The 15,768-nt window shown below is 42.6% G+C and overlaps 1 protein-coding gene across 2 annotated transcripts in view; it reads left to right on the top strand.

Moving 5' to 3' along the window:
* Nucleotides 1-15,456, top strand: part of PTCHD4 (patched domain containing 4) — an 83,465-nt gene extending 68,009 nt beyond the window's left edge. For both annotated transcript variants that reach the window (XM_015859941.2, XM_015859940.2), the window contains exon 3: nucleotides 1,781-15,456. In XM_015859941.2, coding sequence (XP_015715427.1) covers nucleotides 1,781-3,414 — 1,634 coding nt within the window. In that variant the 3' untranslated portion in view covers nucleotides 3,415-15,456. The remainder of the gene's footprint in view (nucleotides 1-1,780) is intronic.
* Nucleotides 15,457-15,768: the final 312 nt, after the last annotated feature.

The raw sequence follows: 15,768 nt of genomic DNA, 5'->3' as shown, positions 1-15,768 counted from the left end.
ATATGTTTATCTTTCACTGGGGACACTGATTTGCAGTAAAGCAAGTAACATTCTCAGAACTTGACAGTTTATGCTGTAATTTCCCTTTACTAGAATGGCAGTCAGGAGCCTGTTTTGGGCAGCTGCATGAATCCAGACAATTTAGATTAGAGGACAAACTCAACAGCCTTTTTTTTCACTACTATGCATTTCATTATTTACAAAAATCCTTGTCATATTTCTGGCTTATTATGAGAAAATTACATCCTGCTATGTTGTATGCAGTTCTGCCTGAGAGAGTGGAGAGGCAAAAACAGGGACAGAAACACTTGTTATCTTCTACTTCTTTCTGTACTCAATAATGCGTAGTATAGGTACAATATATGCATACTATATGTAAGCATAATATGCTTTCTTGTGCATGTATAACAGAAGAATATGTACGCAGTATGTGTATTTTATAATATGTATGTATTCCACATATACTACCTATGAATTTGTATGTGTGTATATTGAATATTTATAACAAGTTGAATATTTCCAGTAAGCTTACTTTCAAATTTACCATTCTGTCCCTAAGTTTAATTGCTGTAGAATTCCTGGACTGTGGCTATGATGAGTAAGATGACGGTAAATGCATTCTGAGCCTCCACTTCTAGTAAAAAGCCTCACTCCTAAAAATAGCTCTCAGGACTCAACATAAAATAAGAACCTTTGGAGCAGCCTGGCAGCCTGGGCTGGTATCAATGTGGAGGTTGGTGGCCCTGCCTGTGGTGGGGGTTGGATTTTGGTGATCCTGGAGGTCCCTTCCAACCCAACCATGCTGTGATTCTGTGAGAGATATGGATTTGAAGGGCAAACTAATCAGTGGATAAGGAATTGGTTGTAAGGTTGCAGCCAGAGGGTTGTGGTCAATGGCTCTATGTCCAGGTGGAGGCCAGTGATGAGCGCTGTCTCCCATGGGTTCATCTTGGCACCAACACCCTTTAACATTTTTATCAATGCTGATGTCAGCAAGCTGAGCAATGCAATTGATACAGCAGAAGGAAGGGATGCCATCCAGAGGGATCTTGATAAACTCGAAAGGTGGGCCCTTGTGAACCTAATGAGGTTCAACAAAGCAAAGTACAAGGTTTTGCACTTGGGTCAGGGTAATCCCAAGTATACATACAAACTGGGACAAATGCTCCTCGAGAGCAGCCCTGCTGAGAAGGACATAGGTGTCGTGGTAGATGAAAAACTTAACATGAGCTAGCAGTGTATGTCTGCAGCCTGGGAAACCTGGAAAACCAGCAGTAGATAGTGACATTGCAAGAGGAAATAATGGTTTTAACCTGAAGGAAGGAAGATTTAGATTAAATGTCTGAGGGAAATTTTCTATTTCCCTCAGGGTGGTAATGTGCTAGAACAGGTAGCCTAGAGAGATTGTGGATGCTCCACCCCTGGAGGCGTTCAAGGCCAGGCTGGATGGGGCTCTGGGCAGCCTGATGTGGTGCTTGATCTAGCATTTGGTGACCCTGCCTGCAGCAGGGGGCTGTAACCTGGAAATCCTTGCAGTCCCTTCCCACACAAGCCATTCGATGATTATGAGCTCAACGTAATGTTTACCGTCATCCTATATTGGCACTTCAGAACTGTCCATTAAGATCACTGAGTGTCTCTGAGATGATATTTCACCATTTCATTGCACGGATGATGAGCATAGGGATTTTCAGGCTTTTTATTTATTTACATCCAGAGGATGAAAATGTGGGATCTCTTTTATCTATGCATATGTATATGCTTTGTTTTCTCATTTCAGGTCATGGAACCAAAGGAGTATTTGAACTTCTTTCAGGATGGCGTCGAACAAGAGAGAATCTTCCATTCAAAGACAGAGTAGCAGATGCCTACTCAGATGTCATGGTGTCCTATACAATGACAAGCTCCTTGTATTTCATAGCCTTTGGCATGGGCGCAAGCCCTTTCACTAACATTGAAGCTGTAAAAGTCTTTTGCCAGAACATGTGTGTCTCCATCCTGTTGAACTACTTCTATATCTTCTCATTCTTTGGCTCCTGCCTGGTCTTTGCTGGCCAGTTGGAGCAGAACCGTTATCACAGCATCTTCTGCTGTAAAATCCCTTCAGCAGAGTACCTGGACCGAAAGCCTGTGTGGTTTCAGACCATGATGAATGATGGCCATCAACATTCTTCTCATCATGAGACCAACCCGTACCAGCATCACTTTATCCAGCATTTCCTCCGGGAGCATTATAATGAGTGGATTACCAACATCTACGTCAAGCCTTTTGTGGTGATACTGTATCTCATCTATGCCTCTTTCTCCTTTATGGGGTGCTTACAGATTAATGATGGAGCCAACATTATTAACCTTCTTGCCAGTGAGTCTCCAAGCGTCTCCTACGCCCTCATTCAGCAAAAGTACTTCAGCAACTACAGCCCGGTGATAGGATTCTATATTTATGAACCTCTGGAGTACTGGAATGGCACTGTGCAAGAAGATCTAAAAACACTGAGCCAAGGGTTCAACACAGTGTCCTGGATCGAGCAGTATTACCAGTTCCTTCGAGTGGGTAACATCAGTGCAACTAACAAAAGTGACTTTATCAGTATCCTCCAGAGCTCCTTTTTAAAAAAGCCAGAATTCCAGCACTTCAAAAATGACATCATATTCTCTAAAGCTGGAGATGAGAACAACATAATAGCTTCTCGCTTGTACCTGGTGGCCAGGACTAGTGAAAACACACAGAGGGAGGCAGTGGAATTACTGGAGAAACTGAGACCACTCTCTCTTATACAGAGCATCAAGTTCATAGTGTTCAATCCCACCTTTGTTTTCATGGACCACTATGGTTTATCAGTAACTATGCCTGTCCTGATTTCTGGTTTTGGCATCCTGCTGGTGTTAATACTGACCTTTTTCCTGGTTATCCATCCTCTGGGAAACTTCTGGTTAATTCTCAGCGTCACCTCAATAGAGCTGGGCGTCCTTGGCTTGATGACCTTGTGGAATGTAGACATGGATTGCATTTCTATACTGTGCCTTATCTACACCTTGAATTTTGCCATAGATCACTGTGCACCCCTGCTTTATACATTTGTACTAGCTACCGAGCACACCCGAACTCAATGTATAAAGAACTCCCTCCAAGAGCATGGGACAGCCATTTTGCAGAACGTTTCTTCCTTTCTTATTGGGTTGGTCCCCCTTCTCTTTGTGCCTTCAAACTTGACCTTCACACTGTTCAAATGCTTGCTGCTTGCCGGCAGTTGCACACTTCTGCACTGTTTTGTTATTTTGCCCGTCTTTCTAACCTTTTTCCCACCTTCCAAAAAGCACCACAAAAAAAAGAAACGAGCCAAAAGGAAGGAACGAGAAGAGATTGAATGCATAGAGATTCAGGAGAATCCTGATCACGTGACAGCAGTCTGAAAGGCTCAGAACAAGAAAAAAAAAGATAATATTTTCTCTTTTTAAAAAAGCGTTGCACAGAGATGCAGGGAAAATAGAGCAAAGATCTCAGCTGCTTGTGCTGGCCAGGTCTGACAAGGCAAAGAAGATCAAGAAGGGGTATTCATGACACATCAAGGTGCAAACTTTTTTTAACAAAGAATAATGAAAGCGAAAACAGCCACAGATATTTACTTTGAATTCTCATTCTCCACCAGGGAAGAGTTTATTGGCCATTAAATGTTCCTGAATATCAAACTGTAGCTCTAATGGGAATTACTTGGTCTGTCATATTTAAGGCTGAAGCAAAGGTGGGAAAAAAAATTACCTTTAAGTAAACAGTAGGGGAAAAAGAGAATGCTTTGATAAAATTGGCCAGAGCAAAACAGAACGTAACAAAACAAAGCAAAACAAAGTGAGAAATGGGAACAAATCCTAAAAATGCTGTGGTATTTTTCCTTGTTTTCTTGAGCAAGTTGTTTAAGATAAAACCTATGCACTTGGGAAGTAGGTGTTTGAATCAGCCTAAGCCAAAGTACTTCCCAATTTCAGTATGCCGTGTGTATCTATAGCACCACAGCTACAGTTAATGTGAATTTAGATGGCAAAGCTGTACTGCCAAGGGAGAAAAATCCTGTTCATATAGGGGAAGAAATTGCAATAGGTCATTTGGAAATGTAACGTATAGTCTCTTTAAAAGTGACAGATGACATTTATCCCACGAGGCCACAGCTGGTAGTTATCTCCATACCTACACTCTGGCATTTCTGAATTGCAAAATTCCCCTTGAATTAACAGATGCCACGAAACCAACCCAGGCCATTACCACTGCAGCAATGCTTGCGGTTCCTGCAGTGTAACACTTCTGAATCCTCATTTATCAGTGTCGACATGAAATACTGAATATTAATCAAGCTGGTGCTTTAAATGTAATGATGGATTGCATATCACAGACATAATGTGATTGTGTTACAGCTGAGTCAGCTCTGGAGCACCCGCACAGTACTATTATTATGTAATTGGTCCAACAGACAAAGGGATATGTTTGCTGATCCCTGCTATGTGCTGCAGGAAGTGGGATTTTCCCCTTCTTTGAGCAAAATGTCAGTCAAACATTTGCTACGTTAAATCAACAAATAACAACGGTTACAAAAAAACCTTTTAGGGTTTGCATGGGACTGAAGGAACTCCCAGTTGCAAAAAGACAGATCAGTCCCACAAGGGAAGGGGAGGGAAGGGAGGAATGTCTATACTATTATTCCTAAATATTTGAGTGCTGATTGTCTGCAATACAAAGCTTTGTTCTGGCAGTAGAAATCTCACAAAAGAATGTGGTAAATCCTCAGTTACTACATGATGATGGAAACTGTACTGTAAAGAATGATGAATGATGAATGACTTTCTCTGCTTTGTAAGCTACACAGTTTAGTAACCCAAGAGAAGGGATGAAAACTAATCTAGCCATTTCAGTTTGCTCTCGGCCCAGTCCTCCACTGGAGCTTGCCATGTCCATCTTCCCTTCCAGTATTTTAAAAGGGCTTGCTTTCTACTCTCTGGAATATGGTACAGCATCACCTACATGAGCAGCGTCTTCCTAAATATATAGTATCCGTGAGGACACTATGTAAAGATATCACTATATAGAGTGTTTATGACTACTTTGTATTACCTGTGGGTACATTTAAAGATGTCTGGAAGCTATTCGCCTTCCACAATGTGTACACGTGTTTGTTTGTGGATGGTTCACTGAGTTGCAGAGTCTGCTGATGAGGGTTTGTACATACCGTTCACTAAAAATCTCTGCAAGTTGATTCTTTGTTCTGTGGCATCTCCCACCTCTTTCTACTGTTTTGTGGTTGGGGAGATCCAGAGGAAATTCACCTGCAGCACAAAAAGCCATTGCAGATGTAATGCTCATCAGCTGCTTCTAAGATATGCAGTTTTTCCTCTTCTTTGTCTTTTCTGTATTTTGCCATTACCATTTGCCAAAAAAAAATGACCTCTGTGTTATAAGAGTGGTCAAAGTTCTTGATTGTTCAAGGGACTTTTTGTGTGCATCAAGTTTTAGAGAAAGATATGTTTTCTAGACTGGTAAAACTTCCTAAGTTTGAATCCAGATCTAAACTTCAGGTGTAACTAGGTCAACGTTATTGCTTTGACACAAGACATTGAAAGAGTCAGCTGCAAAACTAAGATCTAGATAGTTCAGTAGATTTAGGAGCAGGGGATGTTTTAATGTTGAGATATGGCTCACATGTGTCCCTTGTTGGGAAGTATTTACTGACTTTGATCTGCATCTCAAAGACATTGTGCAATATCCGTCCTTTCTGGGTTCTGAATATCAAGTTTTCTGTAGCTCTTCTAAGGTTTCCTCCACTATCCATCCAAAACCTGACAATTGTAGCACAACTGTGAGCCCTGGGTATCACTTCTGGAGATGTTCTTTTTCTCACCTGCCCCATACATAACAATGGCCTTTTCTGGTACCATACAGATGTATCCCAAGGATCTCTGTCATGTATTGTATTGAAGGAAGTAGCATTTTCCAAAGCCATCAAAGCAGGGATTCATCTCATCTAACTTTGGATGCTGACAATGAAGATGATATTATTATCTGAGCTTCTTTTGTGGTCATAATAGAGTGACAGGCAGCTCTGACCCATTTTACAGCTGTGCATGAATCACACCTCTAAAATGCCTGTTTCTACCCATTGGTGATAAAGGAAGCTCAGGGTGTTTAGTTCAGGCACATCAGCAATGCCAGCTCATCCAAGTTTGGTGAGATTAACCCCACTTAAAGTGTTCAAATACCAAGTGAAAGAGAACAGAAAAAGGCCTTACAGTCTTGCCTCCCAAGCGTCTATTTTAAGGATAATTCCCTGGTGTAACTCAGCTCAAAGCGTGTGACTGGATATGAGGCCTTTATGCAGAACAGAGCTTATAAATTTGTTGCTGGAATTCCCCTGGTAGGGACTGGTGAGCCAAGGAATCAGCTGTCAGTGCTGATGGCATGCTCAAATGTGGTGGTCTCAATATCAAGCTTGTGCAGTAGCGCTTGTATACAACAGACACAAAATATGCAGAATACACTCTTTAGAAAGGAGATTTTGATTCTGAAGGTAATGCAGGAGTGCAGTGCAAAACAAACCACACCTTTCACTGATGCCATTTTGTTACTTTATTTATCAGTCCTTTTGCAGGAAAGAACATTGCCACTGCTACTTCTGCAGATATATCAGTCCCTATGGACCCAGAAAAACTTCTCAAGAGAAAAAAAAGAGATCATTTTCTTCTGTAATTCAGTCATATGGGAACAGTTTTGGGGCAGAGAGACCATACTTATTAATGTCTTCCCATTCTTTTTATTCTTCTTTCAATGTTTTTGAATAATTTCTATCCTCATCTGCACCCACATAGCACCTGTTTACTGAACTGGAGCTGCATAAGCAACTGTGAAGACAGGACACGGTGCACATACCCAAACAGGCTGACACTCTGATCCAAGCTAGGTATTGAATCTTCATTATAAACTTCTTACCAGTTACAGTAGGTCCCCTGGGATATTGCACATATTCCATTAATGTCTGTTTCTAGACACAGTCTAAATAAGCTGGTAAGGACCCTGTGTGTGTTTTCCTACTTGGTTTGATTTCATTCCCTTGATACTGTCTAAATTCATTGTTGAGACAACTCTGCTGAAGTCAACAGATTTATTGCCACTATATCACGATATATTTGGCTTTGCATGCTTTATAGCCAGTGAGAAATGAAACCACAACAAATGGACCTCTTCATTGTTGATATGCTTGTGGAATATATCTGCCTGCACTGTACAGCCACTGTTGCATGCTGCATTCAGGAAGCTGAAGTGGAGGTGTCCTGTGTAATTTTTTCCATTACACTTTTCCATGCAAGTAGTTCTAACTGTAACTAATTTACTCCTCTGTCTTTTTTGTAAGAGTGAGGACTTCACCTCTGTAGTCCAGGGGTGTCCAACTTCAAGGAAGTTTCATAGATCTATTGCCTAACAAAGCAACATATTTTTATGATCAGGATAGGAATATGTGCATGGCACCTTGCATGTATAATTTAAAGAGACTGTCTTCTAGACAGTCATTCTCAGCTTTTTATTTCAGAAGATTCCTAAGTGGGATGGATGTAACTTGCCATGCTAATATATTTCTGAGATAACTTAAGCAACTTTAGGTTCAAATTTTTCTTCAGTGAGATGGAAAGATTGGGGGAAAAGAAATGTGAAGGAAAATAATTGTATAATCAGTGTTCCCCTTTTCCCCAGAAGGCTCTTACTTTTCTGCTCTTAATTAAGTCACACTGAGTACTGACTCTAGCTTAATTAAGATTTATTGCAATGGAATTATTCCATATTTCACTATGACAACAGCTTGGCTTATTGTCTTTATGGAAGCACCATGCTAAGTCTCCTTGATTATTATTTTTTTGCAATTATAAACTTTAATAAGTTCTTTTTCATTGCAACACTAGGTATTTGAGTACCTCAAGCTCTCATTAGAGAATGTATTAGGAAACACTAAGAGAAAGCAAAGTTAAGCAACAAGTGATGCGTTGATGTTATGGAGAAGGGGTTCTTAATAAAGGGGCAGTGTATCCTCCACAAAGGCTCAATATAGGATGATGTTCAGGCTGTCTCAGAAGTATGTTCTATGATGGAAATTTCCAGATTAAAGAGAAATGGAAACTAAGTGGGACAACTTGTATGGAGGATGAAGTAATCAAGCAATAAGCAGGGTTTTGATTCTGTCAGTACCATCTTACTCAGGCAAGGAGTCATTGAAACAGGAATGGAGACTGAATATGGAAAGAAGCTCATCCATCACCCAGAATGCTTCTTTGCATCATAGTCTTACATAAAAGAACATCACAAACCAAGCGAGTGAAAATTGCCCACCTCAGTATGGGTCGCTCCATAACCTGTTCTCCTCTTGGAGCAAGGAAGGGATCCCATCATGGGTTTCACACACCCGTGGGAAGGAAATTCAGAGTTTCAGTGGTGTGCTATGAGAGATCCCCACTTCTTCTGCCACAGTCCCACACATCATCCCAGCTGCCTGACACTGGAGAAGTGCAACTTCTGACCGTACTAGTCAGGTAGAAGTAAGATTTTGGCAAGATATCCCTCATAATCCACAAGGCTTTCTTCTTTCTACCTCCTTCACTGCTTACAAAGGATCCATTGTGGTACTCAGATGTTCATCTGTGGCAGTGTGTAATGTTGCTCCTTAACCATGGGTTGATGTAGGCTGTGTGTTTCCAGGCTAAACACAGGGATCTGATCTCCTTGCCCAGACCAGCAGCAAAATCCTGCTGAAAAAAGGGAAGATGTCAGTTTTGAACTCCATCGTTCCTTGCTTTCTGCCTCCCCTCAGCCATACCAACACACTCACCCTACTCTCATTTCCCTCGTGCTTCCTCATTAAAGAAAGTTTCTCCTCCTTGCTCCCTCAGGCTATCTTCCCTTCGCAGCTCAACTTACTTTAATCATCTGTGTACACTCTTAACCTCTTCAAAATTTTTCTTTTTAATTTTTATTTTTTTAAAAACTCTGAGCACTCAACCCTATTGAAATAACTGGAGGATGCTTGGATGCATCAAAGGTTTTGGTACAGGGTTGGGTACAGAGCTAGTTAATTGATAACGGTACCCAAATAGCTCAAAACATTCTTGAAACAGAATGTTGTCTATAAGAAAGCTCAGAAAATGTTTAAGCTTAATTTTTCATTTTTCTGCAATTTTTATCTCACAAACTTCTACTCTTTGTATTCTTTTTACTGTAGGCATTTTTTTTCAGCACTCCTTTATCTTAAAGGCCTAGCTTTACTTTGGTTCTGTCTCAGAAACAGAACTTAATGGATATTTGTTCATGCCCTGAAAAAGGAAATACTGTCCCTGCTAGGAGCATTTTGTGCCAAGTTTCTGCTCAGAGCACATTTTCCAGGTTGAATTATAGAAGGCTCTGGAAGCAAGTCTTTCTAGTGGAAATGCTGATACAGCCCTACTAGAAAAAATTAATGGCACTTCAACAGTATACTGCTTAACTTCAGCCCCAGTGCACCATCCTGCTGGGTACTGCAGGCAGTGCTTCCAACACAGATTGATAACGGTGTCACCATTACCTGCAACGCCAGCACTTGGGCTGTACCAGCTGCACGGTTCTCCTCGGCACACATCCGATTCTGCAGCATTCATGTACTAAAATCCTGAAGGCATTAGCACAGCTTCTGCTGGAGAAGGATAATTCCAGGAGAAGGCAGTGTGGCAGCCCTGCTTCTGGCAGCAGAGAGGTTGGCATGTTGCCATTCAGAGATGTGTGTGCACAGAATCATAGAACCATAGAATCATAGAATTGTAGAATTATAGAATTGTAGAATCATAGAATGGCCTGGGTTGCAAAGGCCCACAGTGCTCATCCAGTCCCAATGCCCTGCTATGTGCAGGGTCGCCAACCAGCAGCCTGAGCTCAGTCCCTTAACTCAGGTGGTGCCAGGCTATGGCATGACACAGGAATTCAACTTCAAGCCCATCCAGCCTCCAGGAAAGTCTGACCTGGAAAGCTGGCAGTTCCCAGCTATGCTCTGGGTGCTGTCATGTCCCACAGCCCGCTACCACCAGACTGTCTGTTTGCAGTTACCTATTTTACAGATCATAGGACAGTCCAGCAGCATTGACACTGGCGGACACTGACATGCCAGCCTCCACCGGGGTCCAAGAGGCACCCCCTGCCAATGCTTGGTGTGATAGCAAAGCTAGAGCTTTAGAGCAGGATGCTGCCTATACAACACTGGAGTTTTATTTCTGGAGATCTTAATCTGGCAGAGCACTCAGATAAATGGCTTCGTTTAATCACATTCTTAAGTCTCGTGGACTGGGTCATTTTTGGAGTTGAGCATGTGTTTAAGTACCGAGCTAAATAAGGAGGCTCTTATCTCTGCTTCAATTTAAATATGAGCCGAGTAGAAAAAAGGGGCCTTAAAAGAAAAGGCCTTTCTTCCATAACTTACTAAATCCTACAATTACAGTAGCAATTTCACAATATATAGGAAGACTATGCCAAGAACATCTATTTTTCAGGGTTTCAGTTTCCCTGATGTGAGACAACTCAGGGACATTTTAGTGATTTGTTACAGTCATAAAAGACAGGCAAGAACAAAGACTTGCTGAGCACTTTCCTTGGAAAAAATAGGAAGGTATTTGACTCGGAATGAGAATACGGTATTTTATGATGTTAGAGCTCATTTCTAAAAGGAAAAAAAATAATGAAAGTTTCATTTAATGTCATTCATTATTTCTTTCAAGTGATATTCTGGAGAAGTGCCGGATGAGCCTCTATTACAGATCAGAGAGGAACTGCTTGATGAAGCTGAAGCCAGCTTTGCCAGTAAAAAGAAAGCCTGGCTTTGTGCCCAGCGTAGAACTTGTCATGGCATCACCTGTTGCTTTTTAATTCAACTAAATGTAAGTGGTGACATGAATGGAACAGAAGCAGAGACTTTTACAAGTCCTTGGGCTGCATAGGGCGAGGGATGGCTCTGTACACCCGGAAGACAGACTAGGTACCCATTCCTGCAAAAGCAGATAATTCTGCCAAGCCAGAAACACTGGGAATAGCCCCTCCGGCTTCAGTAAAGTCGTCAGGATCTATAAGGACATTCATGTAAGCCTTTTACAGGCTGAGGACAGAGACAAGGAGATATTCTTCTCTTAAAAGTGTATTTCTCTACATTGGTCAAGTGGTTCAGTGTAACTACGTTGTTCTTTAAGAAGTAAAAAGCTTTTAAAAACCCGTGCCCTAAAATATCAAGCTCAGTAGTGACATAGGCACCACGAGTGCATAAGAGTCCAATGACAAACAGTAACTTTTCAGGACATGAGTCTTTCCCTGAGATGTCTGCAGCCAACCTGCTGGGGAAGGGTCCAACCACACCAAAGGGAAATAGTGGAATACATCCGTCCAAGCTCAGACACACTCAGAACAGACAGCAAGTCCTCCCCTCCTGGCTGTTAGGGTCAGAAGTGGGCACTGCAGGCGTCCTTTATCAGGAGGCCATGTGGGCATCCAGCAGCAGCCCTGGGTGGGTGGTGGGTATCTGTGCAGAACACATCCGTTATGGTGCCAGGTTCATCCCTGCGTTCATAGGAACTGCAGTGAAGATGCTGATAAAGCCTTCTCAGATGATGGGTAAGGATGAGTTTGAGTGTTGTCTGTGCCTGGGGAAGGGCATCTTTACCAGGTGATGGGGGCTCTGGGATGGGAGCTGGGTGGACAGAACATGGCAAGTCAATGGTTGTGAGCAGCGAGGTGTCACTGCAGGGCGAGGGATGCCAAATGGGCTGAATTAGGCAAGAGCTGCAGGGGCAGATGAAGGGCATTTCTTCCAAATGTTATTTATGTCCATTTACACTCTAATTAAATGTAATGTTTGTTCTTTCTTTAAGCCCACGGTGATCTGCTTTTCCATCTCCATTTAAGTTATAGAATTTGCTTAACCTTTCCTTGTATGAATTTAGCATTAGGTGTTTAATTACTGAAATTTCTCAGGTGTGGGCAACTTTACTATGCTACGAATAAACACCGTGAGTCAATATTGTTTTTTCCTCCCTCATAAAGCTCCCTGGTTGCTGAAAACTGTTAATATTTTTCAAGATTATACCATGAGCATATTTGTATAACAGACTTTTACTGAGCTTGATACTCTATACCAAATACTTATGTCTTTGAAAGAATTTATTGAATTCTTCAATAAAATATATTCCTCTTTAATATTAGAATTTTCCCTTTCTTTAATGGGAAGATATTCAGTATTAATTCACATCACAGGACCAGTTTGTCAAGAAACCTCTTTCCTCACATTTAGTCTTAAATGCAAAGGGTGATTTTTGTAAGGTTAGAGCGTGGGCAGAGCCAGCAACTGAAACCTCACAAGGAGCACTGGGCATCTTAGAGACTGGGAAGTGTGGGTGATGGGATTGGCAGCCCTGAGCTGGCATATGGGCCCTCACACACCATGGCAGATAAGCCATTTACAGCTGCCCTGAAGCCATTCTGGATGTTTCCCAGAACTGAATAGGTAATTGCCTCCATAGGACATGACCCAGTTCCTCCAATCCCAGCTGCTCATGCCAACATCTCCTTTCTCGACAAGTTCTCTCTGAGCCTTCACTTCTCCCTTCCACTACTCTGGAGTATTCAGCCTCTTTAGCATTAAAGGCAGCACTGGGGCACTGCCTTCTCAGTTTTCCTCTGATCAGCCCTGGGAAGCTGAGGGAACCCGACCCCGTAGTGAACAACATTGTCCATCTGCCCCTGCCCCTGTGCTGTCACTTCTCTTGTTTTGATAATAACGGATAGTAATAGTTGGAGAGGGCACACGACCCAGAACACAGACCGGTCCTTCCTCATCAGGCTGCTTTCTGCAGGTACGCAGGATGGCTAGAATGGCTTGGGTTGGATGGAATCTTAAAGATAGCTATTCCCACCTCTCCTTCTATGGGCACTTCTTTCCCATTCAATTTCCATTTCCCCAGGTAACTCTTCCATCCCAGTGGTCCCAGGAGCCATCAAAGAGTGGCACTGCTGGAGAACCACCTCTGCTGCTGCTGCGGTGTCACTCACCGTGATGAAAGAAAAGCAGCAAGTTCCCATTTCCTGATATGAAGTGTTAACTTTTGGGTCTTATGGTCATCAAATGCTGTAGAACCCTGGATAATACTGAGTGAAAGAAACACACACTAGTAATACTACACTGAGGTTCTTCAGTTGAATTGCAAGTCATGAAATACTGTTTGTTGCCAAAATTCTACAGCATGTGCTGCAATTGGCTGGTTGGACTGCAGCAATTTGCTGTGCTTCTGTCTGGAAATTCAGGAACTGCACCCTCTGCTCACAGCCTACACAACAGACCCGCCGCAGCAGCAGTATATCTGCGTGCGCCTCAGGTCAAGCATGCTCCTGTTAATCAATTGCAGATGTTCCCCATTCTTGGATATCAAGCAGCTTATCAGAGAGGTTCCTGAATGCACAGCCAAGAATCCCAGCTGATGTCAGTCCTCCTGCACAGTATAACAGCAAATGCAGCTCGCCTGTTCACCTATTGATGGCTGTGTCCTCAGGTTTTGCTCTCTGTCTTCTGTGTGCTGTATCACGGTTTAACCAGCTCATTTAGTAGCATTGCTGTAAGTCATTCTTTCCATTTTCTGCTTTTATTTAAGTGTTTTGATATAAGCTACACAATGTTCTCCATTTCTCCGTTCTTCTTATTTTATTGGACATCTCTGAAGGTGAAACAAAGAGAGATAATTTTCCTTTATGGTTTCAGGGCTATTCACACCACCTTCCTTGGGACTGTGTGTTCACAACAGCCAGTGGGATGTAGCAGAGCTGCTGCTGGCCCAGGAGCTGCAGCTTTCCATGAAACCAGCAGATCCAGCCTCACCTTGTCTGTCTCCAGGGACAGGGGCAAAACCACAACACTAGGGAACCTGTTCCAGTGCCTCACCACCCTCACCGGAAAAGATTTTTTCATTGTAGCCAACCTAAATCTCCCCTCTTCGAACTTGAAGCCATTTCCCCTTCTTCTGCCAGACCCTGCTAAGGAGCCTGTCCCCTTCTTCCCTATGGATCCCCTTTGTCTTGCAGGGACAGAGTTGCAGATTGTGCAGACTTACCTCAGTCTGCACAAACCAAACACCTCTGAGAAGCTGGGGAAGTGCCCAAACTCTCTGTCATCCCTTTTATCTGTGTTATTGTTGTTCAAACCAGTTTAATCCTCTGCTCCCACACACTGCAGCACTTGCACTGCAGTACAGTGCCAGCAGGGCAGGGCGGTGCTCCCGCAGTCTGGATGCAAAGGGGTTGCTGTGGTCTTCTCTTCATCAAGCCATGAGATGTGCTCACTGCATATCTTAGATGTATGCTCAGTCCACTTGAAGCAGCTTTTCAGCCTCGATGATGCAATGATCAGCAGGACAGTGTGAGATGCTTTGACAAACTGCCACCATAAGAAAAGTTGTAGCTTCCTGCTCTCATTAGTCAGGATAGTCATTTTACCAGCTACAGAACTGGACGGCTTGAACAGGACTGCATGATATCCAGGTAGAAATTTGTTGTACCAATCATTCTCAATAAGTGAAATCATTTCCAAGGTGTCATCAGGGTTTGCTAGATTTGGGTTTGATTTCCTGCAGCAGGTCAGGAAATGTTGTGTTCATAAGAGATGTGCCAGAATGCAACTCTGCGGAGTAGGAGCAGGGATGGAAAAGTACAGGACTTAATGCCACACTGGGTTTATTTCTTTTGCACAATCAGAGCTGCCCTAATCATCTCAATCTGGGCCAGGTTAATTGGAGACTTTCAGCCATGAGTCAGACTGGTGCATTTTCTGCATCTCTGCTAATTAAGGGAATTTTCACCTTTTATAGTCCTTTTAGTATTCAGAGGAGTTTGCCGGGGGCTAATTATAATCATTGAGTGATGGCTTTAGAATTTCATGTCTGTGATGATATTTTGTCACATTAAATTGGAGTCCCATAACACTTTTTAGCTTTGAGTGATAGACAAGAAGATCATCTCTATGCTGGCTGTTATTCACTAGGCCAGTTGAGCTGATAGTAGGTTTCCACCATGCTTTCTGCAAATAGATGCACTCAGAACCACAGCAATCTTCTACTCTTTGGCTGAGGAGATCAGAAATCCAGCTGATTCCTGGCAGAATATTGAGAATCTCCAGACCAGGAGATCTTAATGCCAAGGTTCTCAGATACCAGTTTAGCTGGTTTGTAAAAGCTGGAAGTAGCCAAATTGGTGCATAAAGCAGAAGAAACATCACTGTCTACTCATATAAGCACAGTTTAGATAGACTTGTACTACAGTGTGCAGAGAATATGTTTACTGAATTCAAAGTCTGTGCAGACTCATAGTCTGATGGGGAATAAGTATTTCTGCACTGAGCAGAGCTGCAGTGAGGAGATGGCAAGGTGGACTTGGCAGCATGATGCCACGCTGTGTCAGCATGGAGCTATGCTGGAATTTAACTACTCCTGCTCAGGCCAAGATACCATAGGAGTAACTTCAGCCACTATAACCATTCCATTTAGAGAACAGATCCAATATCTTTGCACAGACCCTCTATGGCTTACACTGGTGTCTTTAACCCAGCATGGCTTCACAAGCATCAATATTCCCCGTTTTGCTCATATCTTTCAGACAGAGGCTCACATCTCACTGGTGTCTGTGCCATGTGCTTATGGGCTTTGTTCATTTTGTTCACGCAGGATTTGAGGAGTTTATTGAACTGCAAGTAG

This window comes from Coturnix japonica, chromosome 3 (genome assembly GCF_001577835.2).
Source record: "Coturnix japonica isolate 7356 chromosome 3, Coturnix japonica 2.1, whole genome shotgun sequence".
Lineage (NCBI taxonomy): Eukaryota > Metazoa > Chordata > Aves > Galliformes > Phasianidae > Coturnix > Coturnix japonica.
This window is presented reverse-complemented; position numbering and strand designations above follow the sequence as displayed.